Genomic DNA, 19,474 nt, shown 5'->3' on the forward strand with positions numbered 1-19,474 from the left:
GATACTTTTTTCTAAAATCCTTACGCTAAAAATTGAAGGGCGTCTTATGCAAGGAAGTAAGCTGAGGAGAGAACCGCGCGATTGCAAAACTGCCCATACTTTGTCTCTGCAAACAGGCTTCCTCCAATCACGAGACTCCAATCATGAGTGAAACTGCCCATACTGTCTCTGCAAACAGACTTCCTCCAATCATGAGCCTTATGCAACTGATGTCAGCTGATGCTGAACAAACCAATTGGAGGAAGTCTGTTTGCAGAGACAAGTTATCGGCAGTTTCACTCGTGATTGAATGTAATCAGTTATGCAAAAGAGCATGGAAATAGAGCTGCAGAGAGACGGTTTGGACCTCCTCCCACCGAGTGTATCAGGTAAATGTTACCTAATCACTAAATAAAAATGTGTTCTGCACTATCTTTAAAATATTGATTTCTTAATTTTGGGTTGGAAAAGTGGGGGTCGTCTTGTACATGGGGTGTCTTATTGATGGAAAAATACGGTACTTGCAAAAATGTAAAACAATGTCACTCTTCTCATTCTTTTTTATACTAATTTTTATTAAAGTTTACAGATACAAAGATAAAAAAACTAATAACAAACTAAGAAAAATATAAAAATAAAAAATAAAAAGTGCAGAGAAAAACATTTTAAAATATATGTAATAAAGAAAAAGGAAAAGAGATATAGAATAAATGACTTCACCCTTCATCACAAGTATAAACAATTTCAGTAACTTATCACCTTCTCTGATACTACAACAAAAGATCTCCTCTCTCTTATCTATAAACAAATTCTTAAAGCCTTGTAATTCAGTCCTAATCAGCAAAGGTCCATTAAGAGTTACCAGTAATAACTACATATATATTTTAACTTTAAATAAACCAAGTTTATATCTTTTTCCTTTCCTTTTAACCCAATAACTTATCACTTTATCTGAAAATACAACAAAAGATTTTTCCCATATCTCATCTCTTGTCTATAAACAAATCTTTAAAGCCTCGTTGTTAGGTCCTGGTCAGCAAAAGTCCATTAAGTGTTACCAGAAACAACAACATATATATTTTAGTCTTGATCAAATAAACCAACTTTATATTCCTTTCCTTTGCTTTTAAGAATCTTGATCTTTAATCCCATTAAATAATGTCCCAGAACTTGATTTCTTTTCATTTTCTCGCTGTCTCTTCTTAGAAACTCCTTCAAAACTTTAACACATCTCTTTTGTAAATCCAAAATAAGGAAGTTATCTAAGTCACTCTTCTGGTTTATTATTTGTATAGCCCTTTTAATTATTAAGACACCAGCCGGTTCATTTCAAAATCCAGTGTAACATCTTCCATATCATTCTTGTAACCTGTCATGTTTAAATCCACATTTGAATCAGCCTGTCTCAGTCTTGTTCAGTAAGACTGTTTCTCTTCTATAACCTCTTTTAAATCCATTTTTATGATAGCAGACAATCTTAAGAGAAATTTCTGAGTGCATTATTCCCAAATATCTTTGAATTCTTCCAAAATTAGAGTATTTTGCTCCATTCTGTATTAGTGGGTCGCTTAATTATAATCTTTAGTTCTTTCTGGTTCCCTCTAGTGTCCAACCTTCAAAGTCCCATTTTATTGTGTTTTTTCCCCTAATTAACAGCATTTTCTCATGAGAAGGTTTCTTGTAATAAATTTCAAAATCTTGTTTCAAATCCATCTGGCCCCTTAGTCCATTTATAAATTTCCAGAATCAACGTTCTAATCACTCTTTTGCTGTTTATTCCAAAATAAGAATTTTTAAAGTCCTTAATCTTGCATAAAAACTTCTTTTGCCAAGGATTGAAGAAGATTCACCCAGCGTAATGAAACTTGTATTCTGAAGGTTCTTAATATATTAAAAAAAAGTTAATAAGCAATTTCCAGAAGTGATTAAGAAAGGAGCTGGGTGAACCCAGAGTCCTTTTAAAGGCAAAGTTGTCAATCCCTTGGCTCTTAGAGCTCTAAACCTGCCAAAGACCGCTGCCTTACAGTCTCTCGTGAGGAGCTACTGTTTGGAGCGCTTATGGACAATCCTGAGTCCTTTCCTTGTCTGGAGAGGAATTCTGAAAAGCCAATCCATTCACTGGCTCCTCGTTCAGCCGGGGTCATCGGTTCCATGCTCAGCGGGGCCATCTTCAGTTCACCGTTGCTTCCCCAGAAGTCCATCACTCTTCTCATTCTTATTTTTTATTGGTTAAAAAAAAATAGGTTTTTTTCATGAAAAATATTTTATTTGTTAGTGTCTAATGGGTTTAAAATTGTTATTTTTACATGATTCAGTAAATAAATATTCTACAAATGCATAATTTTTAATGCAGTAAATATTGATAAATATAACCCATACAAACAAAATCTCCATAATTTTTAAAAGTGAGAAGGAGTCCTGAGAGCAAAAAATTTAAGAAACACTGCCTTAGAAAGATATAAGAAGACAGAGGAGAAAAAGTAAGGAAAGGAAATGGTACTATAAAGTGGGATGCAGGTCCAAACTGTTTACACTCATGACTTTGCAGAGCAGCATTATCAAAGGGGCATCCATCTTGGACCTTTCTGGCAGTCAGAATCTGACAGGGACCTGACCTTATCTGTCATTTTTCCTGATCCATCAGCATCTGAGATAAAGGATTGATGCTGTCTTACGATGGTGGGCAACAATGCTGACTGGACAAGTCGTTGACACCTGATTGCAGTTCTCACAAGTTGACAAAACACAGGCAATAGATACAAATTAAATATTTAACAATTTGCTGCACGTCCATGACTTCATAATGAGAGGCTCTCCACCAGTACATTCCCTCCATGTTGCTGCGTTGGAAGCAACACTGAAATTTCCCTTCAGTACCGACTTCATGGAAGCTTCGTTTTGTGACCTGTTTTAAACCTGTTCCAATCCATTTTGTTTTTGCACACTTTCTTTGCTTTGTATTGAGGGCACAATAATGTCAGTAATGTTGAATGTTACAGTGGTGAATGTGAGTCATGGATGTGGGAGAGACAGAAGTGGGCAGCAAGTTAGTTCACTGACTGAGAAACCTTTGTGTAAATTAGATCTAACTAGTTAAAATATACTGTGTGTTTAATGCATAGTGTATTAAGCCGTACCAAATACTCTGCAGTTTTGCTAATGCTGATAATATAATTTGACACTGGGGAAAAAAACTTCAAATTTCACCTTTCACAATGTATATGCTTTTATTTTTATTTAGCTGAAATAACAAGAGTAGATCTGGTGAACTCCTTGACAGGAACCAGAAACCAGGCAGAACTACCCAGATATGAAAGGCCAGGAGTATTGTCTCTGTTTGGGGGGATAAATAGAGAAGTTCATTAAGAATGACTAGTGAAGAAGGAGCACAGCTTAGGAACATATGGGAAATCAGTTTACTTCAGAAGACTGAGGGTGAAAGGAAGGGAGGACTGCTTTTTATTACAACCTGAAATACATTATAATTGGGCTGAGCTTTTACACAGATGGTTTTTCTTATGATGACAGCTGTGACGTGTATATAAAACAGTGTTGCAGAGCTGTCTCTTGTGGCAATATGGTACACATGTAGTATTGGTCCAAACAAAATTGTCTGGTAGTCAGAATGGAACAGCAGAGTTTGAGAAGTTATGCTGGTCAAATAAAAATGTATAATTTGTCACAGTTTGTCACTAAGAGGGGAAAATATTGAAGTGTCTTTTTAGAAATTTATTTATTTATAATCACAATTGAGTAGCATTTTGAATCTCCTATCTTGATGGGTTTTTTACTATTTTTTACATTAATTTCCCAATTAGTTTTAGTATATCTGAAGTAAATATGGTCAGAGATACCAAGGACCTCAGTTCATGACGCTGGAATATTCACATATTTTTTGACTGTAGCAATTGATTGCTGTTTTGATTATGTGTGCACATTGGGGATTGAAGTATATAAAAACCTTAGTTTGTATTTCCATACCATGATGTAGAGCTCAGTATGTGCTGCAAAATGCACATGGACTTCATTTCTTTTTTTGGTGGGAAAAATTAGTCTGCTGTGCATCACTCTTTGGTCAAGAAAAACTGAATTTATAAGAGCTTCTTGGGCACATCAGAGTTTCTATGATCAGATGAAACTTTTCTTATGTTTGGAAGACTTAAATTTGAACTGTTGCTCAGTTGTTACTTTTCTAGGTAGCCCCCAGCACTTTAAAACCTCTTGGCCTGAGTCTAAAGCTTGGAGAATGACGATAAATGATACAAAAAGTTTTTTCTATAGCAGTTCCTTTGGTGTCTCAATAGGTGGCAGAACTTGGCTAGTCTTATTTGAGGTTAGAAGCAAGCAGAATAGGAGTTTGGTGGGAATCCTCCAGAGAATCTGCCAAGAAAATGACATGTCAAATCAAAATCATTTAGAGAAAGTCTATCTTTATAATTTTAGTAAATTTTGGAAAAAATCTTAGTGTTTTCAGCAATATATATTTATCAGTATTGCCTGTGTTTGCTCTATCCACTGAACCATCTTTTAGTCTAGCATGTTGTGAGAATCCAGTCCAAGTGGTTAAGCTGTGGGTCAGTGTTTCCTGCAAAGCCCAAAAGGGCCTAATTGAGTAAGCTATGATTAAATGAATTAAATGAATGAAATGGTAAGCATACTGAGTTAATACAGTGATTGGGTTGGCTGCAGATGAGTTTCAGGGGTATAGAGGAGTACAGAGATGAACTTGAAGAAGGAAATCAACAATTGGTATGTAGGCAACAGCTTACCATAGATAGACAGGAAGGAGTGAGGAAAAAACTCAAGATTGCCCCCACCTTGCTTTTCTTTAGTATGACAGGAGAGAGAAAATGCCTGCCAAGCTTTTAAGATTCTGTTATCATACCTTATAACAATAGAGTTCCAGTAGGTCTTGTGGTGTCAGTTTTCTAACCTAGTCTACCTCAAAAGGCAAATAAACATTCTTTTGAAATAATGAATTAATGAATTAATAAAGATGAACTGGTCACAATATTTTCAGTGGGAAAACATTAAACTTATCCAGATCCAATTCACTGTAAATAGCAACTTAAATAAAATAACTTTGAATATAATCTTTCCTTTCCTTTCCTTTCCTTTCCTTTCCTTTCCTTTCCTTTCCTTTCCTTTCCTTTCCTTTCCTTTCCTTTCCTTTCCTTTCCTTTCCTTTCCTTTCCTTTCCTTTCCTAACATCATGGGTAAATGTAAAGACAGACATTTTTCTCTCTTACAGACAACAGGAAAATCAAAATCAATGGTACAAGAGAACCTCTTGAATTTAAATCAAATCAGTGGTTTGGAGCAACAATCAGAACTCATAAAGGAAAAGTTGTAGTAAGTTTTTACACCTTTGTGTTGTTATTATTTTGAGATACTTCTTTTTTGACTGTATATATTCAAAGGACATGTGTTTAATTATTTAAAAAATATTGTTATGCTGATTCATATAGAAAAAAGCTCCAAATTCCATTATTGGCCTTTATTAGACTAGCCAAAATGTCATGAAATAGTTAATATAAGGGTTAGGGTTAGTGCTTCAGGTATGAAGGCAAAATGTGCTTTGGCAAACAGAAGATGTGCTTGTCTGCAACTCCTTAAAGGAATTCCCTCTTTCTTCCAAGATTGTATAGCTGTCTTTTGGAGCTGCTGCATGATCTTGGGTAAAGACACACCTAGCTTTAAGAAGATGCTACATCCTTCTTGCTGTACAACAGGTATCTAAGGCAGTTCCCAGCCCTAGGGAGTGTGCTGTCAAGATCATTTCAGTCTAATGGATTGTGGTGGGCTATAAATGTATTATAAATAAATAAAGGGAGGTCTTTATCAATCTAGATAATTTTGTAGCATATTTGTATGTGTGTGCACATATGGGATTTTAATGTTGAACTTTATTTTTGAAGAATATCCTAGGATAAATTTTTACCTATTGTCAGCCCTTCAAGGTAGATCAGACCAGAAAACCAAAGTTATGAATACTAATACTACTTTTAATATAAGATTATAGTAACAGAATCTTGTATGTCTGAATATGCTTCCCCCCTCCTTCCCTTTATCTTCTTGAGAACTAGGGAGGGTCAAGTCTCAGGTGCTTTCTCAAACTACATTTCTGCCTTGGACTCAAATTTCTTTTATCTGACCATTGTCTTGGTTGTGGCTCATCCTCCTCAAAGTTATTCCTACTTCCCATTACATCTATATTCTAAATTAATCTATTTCCAAGAGTAGGTTTGTACTAATCTAAATGCTATGAAATTCAGCTTGGTAATAAATTGTAGTCATTTGCTAAATAGCCCTTGTCAGGTTCAGCCCAAGAACAGCAATGAGACAATCCAGTACAGTTCAGTTCCTTTATTAGCTCGCACCTAACAGACAAAATCTTGCCAGACTAAACCTATGCTAAAGCAACTAGTGGCTATAACCCATGAGACTCTAGGGAGGGGCCAGCCTCATCCTCTTCGTCTTCCCACACTCTTCTACGGGCTGAGGAGGCGCTTGCCCTGGAATGTCTCTCCCCTCTCCTGACAACTTTGAAGTTCCATTCCAGAATCTTCTCCATTCATGCCATCCATTACACTTTCAGAGCAATATCCATGATGAGCACACACATGGAAGACTTAGCAGACCAAAATAAAGCATGTTTCAAGGAAACTGTATATTGAAAATAAGTTAAGACAGCATTCAAAAGATTTCCAGAAGTCTAATTTGTGATATTAGAGTTTTCTTCAGTGTTTAACTCACACAATTCCGTAGTTTATGGTAGCGTTATAAAAAGACTATGGACAGAGATTTTGGCACCTGTTAGTACTTTAGTTGCTGTCACGTTCAGCCCAAGAACAACAGTGAGACAGTCCAGAACAGTTTAGCTCCTTTATTAGCTTACACCTAATAGACAGAATCTCGCCAGACTAATTCTAATTCCCCAACAGCAGCAACTATAGCCATGATGCCCTTAGGGAGGGGCCAGTCTCCTTCTCTTGACTTTCCCACACTCCGGCTGGGGGCTGAGGAGGTGCTTCCCCTGGAATCTCTCTTCCCCCTCCCGGCAACCTTGAAGCTTCATTCCAGAATGTTCCCCACTCATGCCTTCCATCACAGTTGCCTCTAAAACCTATTTCGATCTCCAATCAGCTATATAAGAAATCCCACTGTTCTCGTGTATGCACCTAGTATTGGGTTTGAAATTATTCTTGAAAGAGATGGAAAAACATGTGCTTATTTGTTTCTAAAGATAATTCAAGGGAACTGGAGCGTTTCCAAAAAATTATTAAATTTTGCAAGAAGAGAAAAATGGTTCAATACAGGGAATGTAATATGTTATCTGTATTTAGTTATTTTAATTGAATTTAGGTGTGTGTGTAGTTTGCCATTGCCTTCTTCCTAGAGCTGAGAGAGAGGGAGACAGCCCAAGGTTAACCAGATGGCTTTGTGCCTAAGGTGAGACTAGAATTCACAATCTCCCAGTTAAAGCCTGTTGCTTTAACCACTATACCAAATTGGCCCTTGAATATAAATTAATCAAATTTATTTTTGGTCATGCCCCTACCTAGCTCTTTGTTCAGCCTCCCCCTGCCCTCTACTTTCTGTAGTATAGTCACCAGCCTGCTACTGAAAAGCCAAGTAGAATCCTTGTTCTGGAAAAAAAAAAGTGTGCATCTTCTCCTTTAGCCTGTAAAATAATGTTTTAAATGTAGGTACTGAGGGGCATATAGGCATAGAGTTCTCTCAGAAAGTCTAATTTCCAAGTCAGGATGCAGGCAGATGCTCCAAAGTCTGAATGAAATAATAAATTTCATTCTGAGTCCAAGATACATAAACCCTTGTTATTATTTAATATTCATTGGAGATTCACAGAGCTGTTCACAAAAATAAAGTAATACACAATTACAAACATGAATAATTTAAAACACTAATAAAACTAGAGGTGTCTAGCAACCACAAGACTGAATTTGTTTTGGTACTTTGGGAAAAAGCATTATTTGGGTCAGGCCAAATCAGAGGTGGCCTATGTACACATGCATACTGTACATAGATGCATACATTCCCAATTTTAATTTGCCAAAATTATTAATAAAAAAGTAGCTGCTTTAATTTGGCCAGTTTAAAGCAAAAGGCATACCTGCTAATGACTAGCTTAGGAAAAAAAGCTTAGTCAATTGTTTTTCAGTGGACTGGGGTGAAATTAGTTCCTGCATGCAAGGAGGAACCCTGATTGAGTTACTGAGTTGATCATGGAATGCTGCCTTACTTTTATATGTCCATCACAGAAGAAAAAAGTCTGAAGGAACATGAAGCAGGACTTAAACGCATACTTGAGTAACTTGTATCTATATTTAATATAGATACATGTTATGGCATCTAGAATTTTCTTTTTAATAGTCCTGGTGTGAATACTCTAAAGTCTACATGTTCAGCAGCCCAGTAAGTCTAACTTATTCCCTCCCTCTATGGTCCTTCAGTAGATATTTGTCCCAAAGTTGTACTGATTTGGTGATTAGATAGTGATGCAGAGAGTACTTGTCTAACTAGTCTGGCTAATAAGATGATAGAAATAGCTTGTAGAGACTAGAAAACAGCTTTTGTTTCCTTTAGCAAACAGCTGACTCAATGCGTTTTGTGAACCTAGCCATTGCAATTTATAAACTATGACTTATGCTTAACATATTGTGTGAACCATAGCAATTGTGGTTTTATTCAATAAATCCTGGCTTAGCATTACCTCACTTGGAGAATGTTCCTCACAGTTGCAGAACTGTTGCTCTACTAATCAGTGGAGCTCTGGCTCTAAACCTGAAGCTTCTTTCATAAATCCTTGTGCAGAGCATTTACAAGCTCTGATGGAAATTCCCAGGTGAAACCCCCTAACAGCCTGTTTTCTTTTGAGCAATTTTATTAAGTTGTAAGTCACTAGTGATGGTTTCTTTACCAGAGCAGGCATTTCACATTAGCAGCTAATGTAGAAGGATTTAATGCAAAGCTTTAGAAAGGACAGCAAAACATTTCGTGTTGTGAACCATGGATTTGGTCATGCTTAATTTTCCCAAACAATTATGAAGCAGCAAGTGTTGTCTTGGGGATTTGTTTGAAAATGGTTTGAATTATTTTTAAATGGGAGTGTGTATCTAAAGGAAATGCCTTGCTTGAAATATTCATTCATGTGGTTATCCCTAGAAAAGGACTTTGACATAAAGCAGGTGATGAATAAAACATCACCCTATCCTGTTACAGAGCTAGTTGGCACATGAAATTCCCAGCAGTCTCCAAGCAGTCCCAACTCTCAGATTCCAAACTGATTTACCTTCCTTTGCATGTTTTCCTTTTTTCTCCCATTCTTCCTCTTTTTGAAATGCAATGTTGATTTCCTTACACAAAATGACTGTCAAAGTAAAGCATGCATAGAATGTCACGAAATAATCTTTACTAGCTGTCAACCATGAAGGTTGAGCAAGGGGGCCATTTTCTTCCAAAGCATAAGATCAGGCACCCATCTTTACCCTTAGTTAAATGTCTCTTGCAGTAAACTAGAGCCTGTTGAGCAGCTACTTGTAACAAAATATTATTATTCCATGCCCCTTGTTTCCTTGAGTTGTAAGAATTTCTGGGCTTGAGTGAGAACTGGACACTTACGATACCTTCGTAATACATGTTTTATGTAGCAATATATCAACAGAACATGTCCTAAACCCCTTTTTGTGCCTACTGAACCTTCTTTGTCCTTAATCGGTAATAATCAAAAGCATCCATTTGCTCCCTTTTGAGACAAAAATTACATCAAACCAGCTTAAAACAAATGGTAAAACAAGATAAAAAACCCAAATCTCAAATATCCAGGGAAAGGGTCAGAATCCCATCCATCCCCAAAATAACAGCCATCTCTTTGAGAAGAATTCCAAGCCACCAAAAGGGCGCCCAACCCATAAGTGGAGGAGACAGAGGCATTCCAAAGAGGTAGCCAGGCTCCTTTCCTACTGTTTTCATCTCAACGGAGGCGGCTGTCATGTATCCAACAGCAATATCCACAGTCACACCCAAGAAACAAGCCCCCTAGTTAGTCTGGTTTCCCGCCAACATATGTAACAGTTTAAGGGCATTCCTTGAGCTTGCAATCCTAACTGGACAATATCTCTAGCTGTAACTCACTAACCTCTGTAAAAAAAGGCCTTCATTGAGAAGGTAAAGCTAGAAGAAAAAGCCGTGGGATTGCTGAAGAAGTTTGTTTGCTGGTAATGATAATCCCTAGTTTATTGCAGAAGCATAAGGTAGCTGTCTGTAAAATCTATTGATCAGTGGTCTGTGATGTTTATCAGATTTTTCAGGCGGGAAAGGAGGTCACAATAATCTATTAGCAAGTCAGGGCTTTTTCTTATATAAAGACAGTATCAAACAACATTGCAAATTAGGAAAGCTCCTCGCTATATTTTCTTTTAACCAGAATAGTCAAAACTGCTCTGTTACATCTTGAGGCCCTAAGTAGTTTGAGCAACTGAAGGACTTCCTCCTTTCATGCTCCTGCCTTCTGAGATTCGTTGGATGTCGAATGGGAAAAGGAAGCATTCAGTAAGCACCTTTGCCACAAATGTGATTGCCTTCTTGGAAATGTTTTCTGACCAGGTTAAAAGTGCTTCTGTTTAGTAAGTCTTTTGAGACCTAATTTTCTGTCATATGCTTTTACTGTTTTAAAGATGTTTAAGGCTCTGTGCTGCTCACTTGCAGTAACAGTTGTTTATTTTTATTCATGCATAAAACGTCTGTGAATCTACCTAAGTTTAGTGGGAGAAAGAAGACTAAACAGGAGGCTAGAAATTGCCCTACTGGTCACCAGTTACACCATATAATTATCTATGTAGTGTCTCTGTTCAAGCCCAGGAAATTTCCCCAGACAGGCTCTGTTCAAAGATCAGAAAATGTGGAAAGCAGTAGTGATGCTGGATTTGCTATCTGTGCCTCTATTTCCTTACTATGCAAATATTGTATAGTAACATACTGTAGTTTTACTAATTTACTGTTGTTTGCTTAATATCAGAATCCATACTAACCCTGCAGGTCAAAGAACCCTTGTATGAACATGACTTTTAGAGCATCAAAGTATTTGTCCTTGGTTTTTTCAACTTTAGGACCTTCAGAGTTTTTGCTGGATTAGAGTTCCTATCATCCATAGCACATGAGGATAAGGGTAGGGGCAATGAAAATTCTAGTTTAACATGAACCACCATGAGATATTAAGGCAGTACAGGTAGTCCTCACTTAACAATGGTAATTGGAACTGGAATTTCCATTGCTAAGCAATGCGGTCATAAAGCGCAATGTCACATGACCATATCACTTACCGATGGCAATCCCAGCAGTCCCCGTTGCCATTGTTAAGCAATGATTGCGGGTCATTAAACAAGGACCTCATGTGACCACGACTTGTGACTTCCTGCCAGCTTCCAACAAGCAAAGTCAGTGGGGAAGCTGGCAGGAAGTCACAGGTCCTGGTCACAACAAGCCTTTCCTTAGGCAACTCACAAGCAGGCTGGCAGGCAGGTGAGTGCTATGGAGTGTGGGCAGGTGGGGGTGGGTGATGTGGTGCAAATGCAGGTGGGTGCTGTGGTGTGGGGCAAGTGTGGCTGGGCACACAGATAGATGCTATGGCCAGGAGCAAGTGCAGGCAGGTGGGAGGATGGGTGCTGCAGTGTGGCATGAGTGTAGCCGGGTGGGGGTTACGTGCCACCACCTGGCGCAAGTGGAGCCAGGAAGGTGGCTGCCCGCCTGCCCGGGGTCTGCACTCACCCTGTCATCTGGGGGTTCCTTGGGAGAAAAAGCAATGAGAGCGACCTGTGTCCTCCTGTTGGCTTCCCCATTGACTTTGCTTGTGGGAAGCTGGCAGGGAAGGTTGCACATGGTAATCACATGACCGTGGGGTGCTACAACTGTTGTAAATGCAAGCCAGTTGCCAAATGCCAGAATTGGGATCGTGTGACCGTGGGAACGCTGCAATGGCCACAACTTTGAGGACCAGTCATAAATCCCCCTCTTTCAGCCCTGTTGTAACTTTGAACGGTCACTGAATGAGTGGTTGTAGCCCAAGTATTACCTATAAGTGACAAATATTCTAAATAAATAAACATCTAAGGACTCCAGTTGAGTTAAGCTGATCTATCTTAAAAGAGGCAGTGTGGTGCCATGGTTGGATTAGAGTTAGATTAGGACTAGAGAGACCCAGCTTCAGCCATGGAATGTTACTGTGTGGCTTTGGGTTTCATATTTCATAGCATAGCTCTGTCCCATAGGGCAAGTTCCTATGTATGGTTCTTGAGCTTCAGGATAAAAGATGGGATGTAAATCTAATGAATGAATGCATATAGATCAGAACAGCTCTTTGGGGGCTCAGGCAGTGGTTTCTTTTTTTTAACTGCCCCACTGCCTAATTTTTTTTTTAAATTGTAATTGTTTGGAGTACTACAGCCAACAAGGTGGGAGTTGGGGAGAGCTCCTGGATCTCTCAGTCAACTGGGCAGTTGCACCTGAGCAGAACGGAGGATAGAACAGAGCAAGGAAAAGAGCAGCAGATGTGGGAACATGTACGTCTTGCTGAGAGTCCTGGCAATGTCAATACTTTGGAAAGCAGTAACCTGGATTTATAAAAAATACATCTGGTATAACACAAATTACTGTACTGTAAACCTAATCCAAACACCTTAAAATTTTTTGTTGTGCAACTTATGTTTTGATAGGCTTGTGCGCCCTTATATCATTGGAGAACTCTGAAGGCTGCTCCTGAAAAAGATCCAGTGGGCACCTGCTATGTTGCTGTTCAGAATTTCAGCACCTATGTGGAATATTCTCCTTGCCGTAACAGTAAGTTCTTTGGGTCGTACAATTTGAACTCGGTAGAACAATTTTGATCTGTGATCTCATGTGTTCAGCCTAGGCATGCAGTTCTGAATCAATAGCCCTTGGTTACAAAGAGACACTTAATTATATTTTTTTTATTTGGGAAGCTTTTATGTTTCATTAAAAGAATAATGATGAGGCTGGTGCTGCAGTGATGACAAGTCAACTCTGGCTTAATTTAAAAGAACTTTCAATATGGCAAACAGACCTTGATAAGCAGAAGCCAAATTTTAAAAGCAGCTGATCACTCCAGATTTAGCCATCCCTCTCTCTGTCTCTTTTTGTAGAACTAGCAGTTAACTGCTTGAACTTGCGCTAAGATCATCAGAATGTACGGAGACAGGGGCATCCAGGAGGGGCTCAAAAATTCATAATAGCAGCTGCCTCTATTTTATCTGCATGGTATATGCAAAAAAGAAGTAAAAAAGGAGTGGTACTTTGATCATGTGATTGCAGTTGCCATCTTGACTGTTCTGGTTCCTTTGCACACTCTCTGGCTTGGATGGACTGCAGCCAAAATGTGTGCAATCCCAGGTCCTTTCTCATGTAGAAACAAACCAAATCAAGGATTTCATCTTCATCTTTGGATCTTCCAAATATGAACTTGTTGCTTAGATCCATGTTTCCTTTCCAAAACTCACGCACTGGTTTTGGTTCTGGCTTTGGATGCTCATGTATTATCATTATCATTTTCATTGTCACCATTCTTATTTTACTTTGGACCTAGAACTCATCTAAAAATTGTTGCCTAAATTTTAGCACAAAAAGAGATTACATTTGCAGCCTGTTAACTGGTGGAAAACCCTCCCCTATTAGTTATGATAATATTTGAGTCAATTTACAATATAAAACTAACTCAGTGTTCATCCTTTGATACCTTCAGACAACCCAGATCCTGAGGGGCAAGGTTACTGTCAAGCAGGATTCAGCTTAGATTTTTATAAGGTGAGCATCCACAGTGGTTGACTGGCTGCTGGATTTTCTAATCACTTTCACATTCACTCTCATATGCACCTTCTCCTCCAACTCATCATTTCCTATCTCAAAAATATTTGTACCTATATAACTAACACAAACACACACACACACAATATGTAGATTGTATTGAGTCTCAAAAATCTCAAAACTCCTAAAAACTCAAGTTTCATTCAAAGAATGTATTGTTGAAGGCTTTCACGGCCGGCATACGATGGCTGGTGTGGGTCTTCCGGGCTGTGTGGCCGTGGTCTTGAAGTTTTGTTTCCTAACGTTTCGCCAGCACCTGTGACCGGCATCTTCAGAGTGCAGGAGCACAGACAGGAGCAGTTCTCTCTGTGCCCAGGGTGAAGTGACCCTTCTGTGGGTATTTATAGAGATCTGGGGTGGGGGATGGGTGTGGGTGGGTGGGGTTGGGTTACTGAGTGGCTGCTTGTTTTGGTGTCAGCATCTGTGTGTATTTTTCCTAGGGATTAGGCAGGGTTTTTTCTTCTACTGAATTGTTAACGAGGGGCTGCTCGGGGTGATTAGCAAGTTCATTGTGTGAACTGTTCACATGTCCTGGTGGTTGAGCTGAGTTCCTTGACCTTTTGTAGGCTGTATTTTTCAGGATTGGTAGCCAGGTTTTGTTGATTTTTAGACTCTCCTCTTTTTTTATTGAAACTGTGCTGGTGTTTGTGAATCTCAATGGCTTCCCGGTATAGCCTGGTATAGTGGCTGTTGGTGTTGTCCAGTATCTCTGTGTTTTCAAATAGGATTTTGTGTCCAGTGTACTTGAGAGCATGTTCAGCTACTGCAGATTTTTCTGGTTGCTGTAGTCTGCAGTGTCTTTCGTGTTCTTTTATCCTGGTATGGATGCTGCGTTTTGTGGTCCCGATGTATACTTGCCCGCAACTGCATGGTATGCGGTATACTCCTGCAGCGGTGAGGGGATCCCTTTTGTTTTTTGCTGATTTTAGCACTTCTTGTACTTTTCTGGTGGGTCTGAAGATTGTTTGGAAATTGTGTTTTTCCATCAGTTTTCCCATGCGGTCTGTGACCCCTTTGATATAGGGCAGAAATACTTTATTGGTGGGTGACTGTTTTTCTTCTTCAGTCGCATGTTGCTTTCTTGGTTTGATGGCTCTTTTTATTTCATTCTTGGAGTAGCCATTCGCTTGTAGGACCCAATTAAGGTGGTTAAGTTCAGAGTTTAGGAATTGGGTTTCGCAGATCCGATTGGCACGATCCATGAGGGTTTTGATAATGCCTCTTTTCTGACGTGGGTGGTGGTTGGAGTTTTTGTGTAGGTACCGGTCTGTGTGGGTGGGTTTTCTGTAGACTTTGTGTCCTAATTTGAGGTCTGGTTTGCGTATGACCAACGTGTCTAGAAATGGAAGTTGGCCGTCCACTTCTTTTTCCATGGTGAATTGTATATTGGGGTGGACGCTGTTTAGGTGGTTCAGGAACTTCTCTAGGTCTTCTTCATCCTGACTCCAAATTGCGAAGGTGTCATCCACAAATCGGAACCAGACTGTTGGGGTAACGGGTGCGGTTTCTAAAGCCCGTTTTTCAAAATGTTCCATGTAGAAATTTGCTACGACTGGGCTCAGGGGGCTTCCCATGGCGACACCGTCCATCTGTTCATAGTACTTATTGTCCCATACGAAGTAACTGGTTGTTAGGCAGTGCTGAAATAAGGCTGTGATGTCTTCTGGAAAGATCTGTTTGATGAGTGCCAGGGTGTCCCTCACTGGTACCTTAGTGAACAGGGAGACCATGTCAAAGCTGACCAGTTTGTCTGTGGGGTTGAGTTTCAGGGTGCTGATTTTCTCGATGAAATGTTCTGAGTCTCTGATATGGGCTGGAGTCTGTCCCACGTGGGTCTGTAGAAGGGTGGCCAGATGTTTGGATAATTCATATGTCGGGGAGCCAATGGCGCTTACGATGGGTCTGAGTGGGATCAAGTCTTTGTGGATTTTGGGGAGTCCGTATAGTCTGGGTGTAAGGGCTTCTGTCTTGCATATGCGTTGAAGTGCGTTGGGGTGAAGGGAGGAGCTCCTCGTCAGGGTGTTGGTTTGTTTCATGATTTTGCTGGTCGGATCCCGTTTTAGTTTTCTGTATGTGGTGGGGTCTAGTAGTTCTCTAACTTTGTCTTTGTATTCATCTGTTTTCATAATTACCGTGGCGTTGCCCTTGTCAGCCGGCAGGATGATGATATCGGGGTCCGAATTGAGGGTTTCTATGGCATTTCTCTCTTTCCTCGTTATGTTGCTGGTGGGGGGCTTTGCTCTCCGTAGGATCCTTGCTATCTCACCCCTTATTTCCTCTGCTTCCTCTTCAGGGCGGTGGCAGATGGCTGATTCCACATTGGTGATGATATCTTCCACAGGAATTCTGGGGGGTGTGATTGCGAAGTTTCCTCCCTTGGCTAGGATGGCGGTTTCTTCTGGCGCGAGTTGGCGTTCCGTCAAATTGATGACAATGCGGGCGGGATCCAGCGCCGGTTTTGGTTGACTGTTTTGGCATTTGTTAAACTTTTGCTTTTGCCTGGTTGTGTGGTCAGTGATATCCTTTTCCATTTTCCTGTAGGTTAGGGTGTCAATCTTGTCCCAGTCCTGGCTTCTCATTTTCTGACTGATGCTGATGTGTGTGTCAAATAATTCTTTGTCTGTGATGGCAAGCTTTCTGTGGGTTGTGTGTATTCTCTCACGTAGGAGGGCTTGTTCAAGTTGGTCGTAAATGCAGTTAGCTTGTGGAGATTTGAGAGTCCTTTTCGTTCTGAGAAAAGCTGGGATGGTCCCAGTGTCTCTGCATCGTAGTAGGAAGGTTAAGGAGCATAGTAGGTGTGCTTTTTTGTTCCGGAGTGTTCCTAGTCTCCGTGTCTGTCGGAACATTTCCCATTCCCAGTCTCCGTGTCTGTCGGAACGTTTCCCGTGCTCCTGCACTCTGAAGATGCCGGTCACAGGTGCTGGCGAAATGTTAGGAAACAAAACTTCAAGACCACGGCCACACAGCCCGGAAGACCCACACCAGCCTTCATTCAAAGACTTTGACAAAACTGGCATTTTCCCCGGTTCTTATACTAATCCTAGGCAGGCATCCAAATGAACAATGGGAAACGTGCAATTTTCTTCTTGCACCAAAGGGAGAATATGTTTTCTTGAAGGAAGAGATTAATCAGTTACAGATTCTGTAGTTGATTAACAGTCCTAATAAAAACAGGCAATTTTGTTGACAAGATCCTTATTCATCCATCAGTGATATTAGATGAATTCTTGGCAAGAGGCAGGGCTGGTAAAAACAACATTTTCTTAATGTCTGTTGTCCTTGTTCAAACAAAAACATAATGCAATAACTACAGTTCCTGGCTACAATCCTGAGCTGAAATTGAGCCCCTCACCCATGTCCTTACAAGCTGATGTTTGTTGGTGGAAGCAGGCCTGGGTGAAGTTGTGATGAGATGATGGAGACATTTTACTGCCCTTGTGGTGCTAGCTGGGTGCTGCTATTAAGCAATAATGACACAGGTAGGCTTTCCTGTTTGTTTATTTTTATGTATTTAATAAATTTATATGGCTGCCCATCTCATATACATGACCCTGGGTGGCTAACAATTAAAACAGAATAAAAACAGGATTAAACAACCAAAATTTTAAAAAAAAACATCAAGAGCATAGAATAACTGCAGAGAACATTCACAAGGTTCCACATTCAAATCAACCATGAAATGGACTCACCATTACTGCCAGGGCCCCAGGCTAGATGGCAAAGCCAGGTTTTTAATGCCTTGCAAAAGGCCAGCAGAGTTGGGGCAAGTCTAATCTCAGGGGGATGATATTCCAGAGGATGGGCACCACAGCAGAAAAGGCTCTGTTCTTGGGTCCTGCCAGATTGAATTCTCTAGTAGATGAGACCCGGGCCATGCCTGTCCTGCTGGATCTAACAGGACAAATAGACACTGCTGGGGAAAGATGGTCCCATAACTAACCCAGCCCCAAGCTTTAAGGGGCTTTAAAGGTAACCACCAGCACCTTGAATTGCACCTGGAAACATACTGGTAGCCAGTGCAGCTTGCAGAGCAGAGGTATCACATGTGCCAAATGACCGGCACCCATAACTACTCACGCCACCGCATTTTGTACCAGCTGAAGCTTCCAAATATTGTTCAAGGACAGCTCCATGTACAGCACATTGCAGTAATCCAGTTGTTGCTGTTACTGTTGTTCTTAATGTTATTATTTCAGTTTGTACTCATCCCTTTGTATCCATAGGGCTATCTGTCTAAAATGAATTATAAGCAATTAAAGAACATATTTACATATATCCATACCCATTACACTGTTCACTTTCAGGGTAAACAATTATACAAATCACAGAAAGGGAACAAAAAATTGAGAGAGAGAGAAAAAGAAAAGACATGGTAATACTCATACCAACATCATTCACTATACCCCTCCATACCTTTCTATTCTTGCAAACCATCCTTGCTTCCACCATGTTCACACACTGCTTTATATATGCCTTTCGGCTTTTAAACTTCTTGCCTCTATTTTTTTAGAGGATCTCATTAATGCATCCAAAGACAATCTTCTCCTTCTACACTCTTCCTTCATGAACTGGTTTTACAGTTCTAGCCTCATATATCCTTTCTGTATAACGAAACCATCAAAATCTAGTTCTTTCATGCTGGTCACTCACTTTTGTATTCAATCCACATTGCTTCAGTGCTCATTTCTATTTTGACTCTTTTCTCTTCTTGTGTTACATGATGTTTCTTAAATATCTCATTCCCATTGCGTTGCAGCAGTCTGTCAGTGTGATTAATCAATCAATCAATCAATCAGTTTGTCACCTCTTCTATCCTTTTGATCAGAATTCCATAAAACACCTTCCCAGGCGCACATTGCAAAACAACCCCCCTCCTGTAATTTTTGCATCCTACTTTGTGCTTTGAATAGAATATTGACATTCTTCCAATTGTCAGGTTTAGACGCAGTTCAGAGTATAAACACATGTAAAGCAAGTTGCAAAGCTACTTCAGAAGCATTTCAAATGTGTATTTCAGCATTTCTTCAGTTATGCCATCTATACCTGCAGCTGTACCATTTTTCAATATTGTCACAACATTTATGGCTTTCTTTTAATCCATTTTTTCTTGGACACTAAAATTCACAGCATTCACTTCAGTTCTACTCTTCAACATATCTCTATCATTCCCATAGAAATATCAAAACTACCCCTTCTAGTAGCGGCCCTAATTGGAATGATGCATATACTACAGCATAGTTATCTCTAATTTAGAACTCTGCAGTTACAATTAACTATGTCTCCCAGGATTTCCAGCCAGCAAAGACCATCCATGGATTTGATTTCCCAGCAAGTATGGGCAGCACAAGGTTCGGCAGTGGTGCTCAGTGACAGCCAAGGAGTGGGGAGTGTCTTATATTTTTTTCTCCTGATTATAATTGTAATTAGTTGATTAATATTAGTTGTTTGGATTATTTTTTATGTATTTGATTTTGGTCTTCGGTGCATGCTATTAATTCTGTGTTATTGCTGCTGCTGTTTGTTTTGTGTACAGAATGGAGAACTCATAGTAGGAGGACCTGGCAGTTTTTACTGGCAAGGTATGCTCATCTTTTTCATT

General features: G+C 39.7%; 1 protein-coding gene across 2 annotated transcripts in view; it reads left to right on the forward strand.

The window, feature by feature from the left end:
• The window catches only part of ITGA8 (integrin subunit alpha 8), a 132,375-nt gene that overhangs the window by 16,558 nt on the left and 96,343 nt on the right, over positions 1–19,474 (forward strand). For both annotated transcript variants that reach the window (XM_088150471.1, XM_088150472.1), the window contains exons 3-6: positions 5,231–5,331; positions 12,711–12,834; positions 13,754–13,815; positions 19,409–19,454. In XM_088150471.1, coding sequence (XP_088006597.1) covers positions 5,231–5,331; positions 12,711–12,834; positions 13,754–13,815; positions 19,409–19,454 — 333 coding nt within the window. The remainder of the gene's footprint in view (positions 1–5,230; positions 5,332–12,710; positions 12,835–13,753; positions 13,816–19,408; positions 19,455–19,474) is intronic.

The sequence above is a fragment of the Python bivittatus genome, unplaced genomic scaffold, assembly GCF_059951505.1.
Source record: "Python bivittatus isolate LINGU-HERP-01145 unplaced genomic scaffold, Pbiv_v1 ctg000610_np1212, whole genome shotgun sequence".
Taxonomy (NCBI): Eukaryota; Metazoa; Chordata; class Lepidosauria; order Squamata; family Pythonidae; genus Python; species Python bivittatus.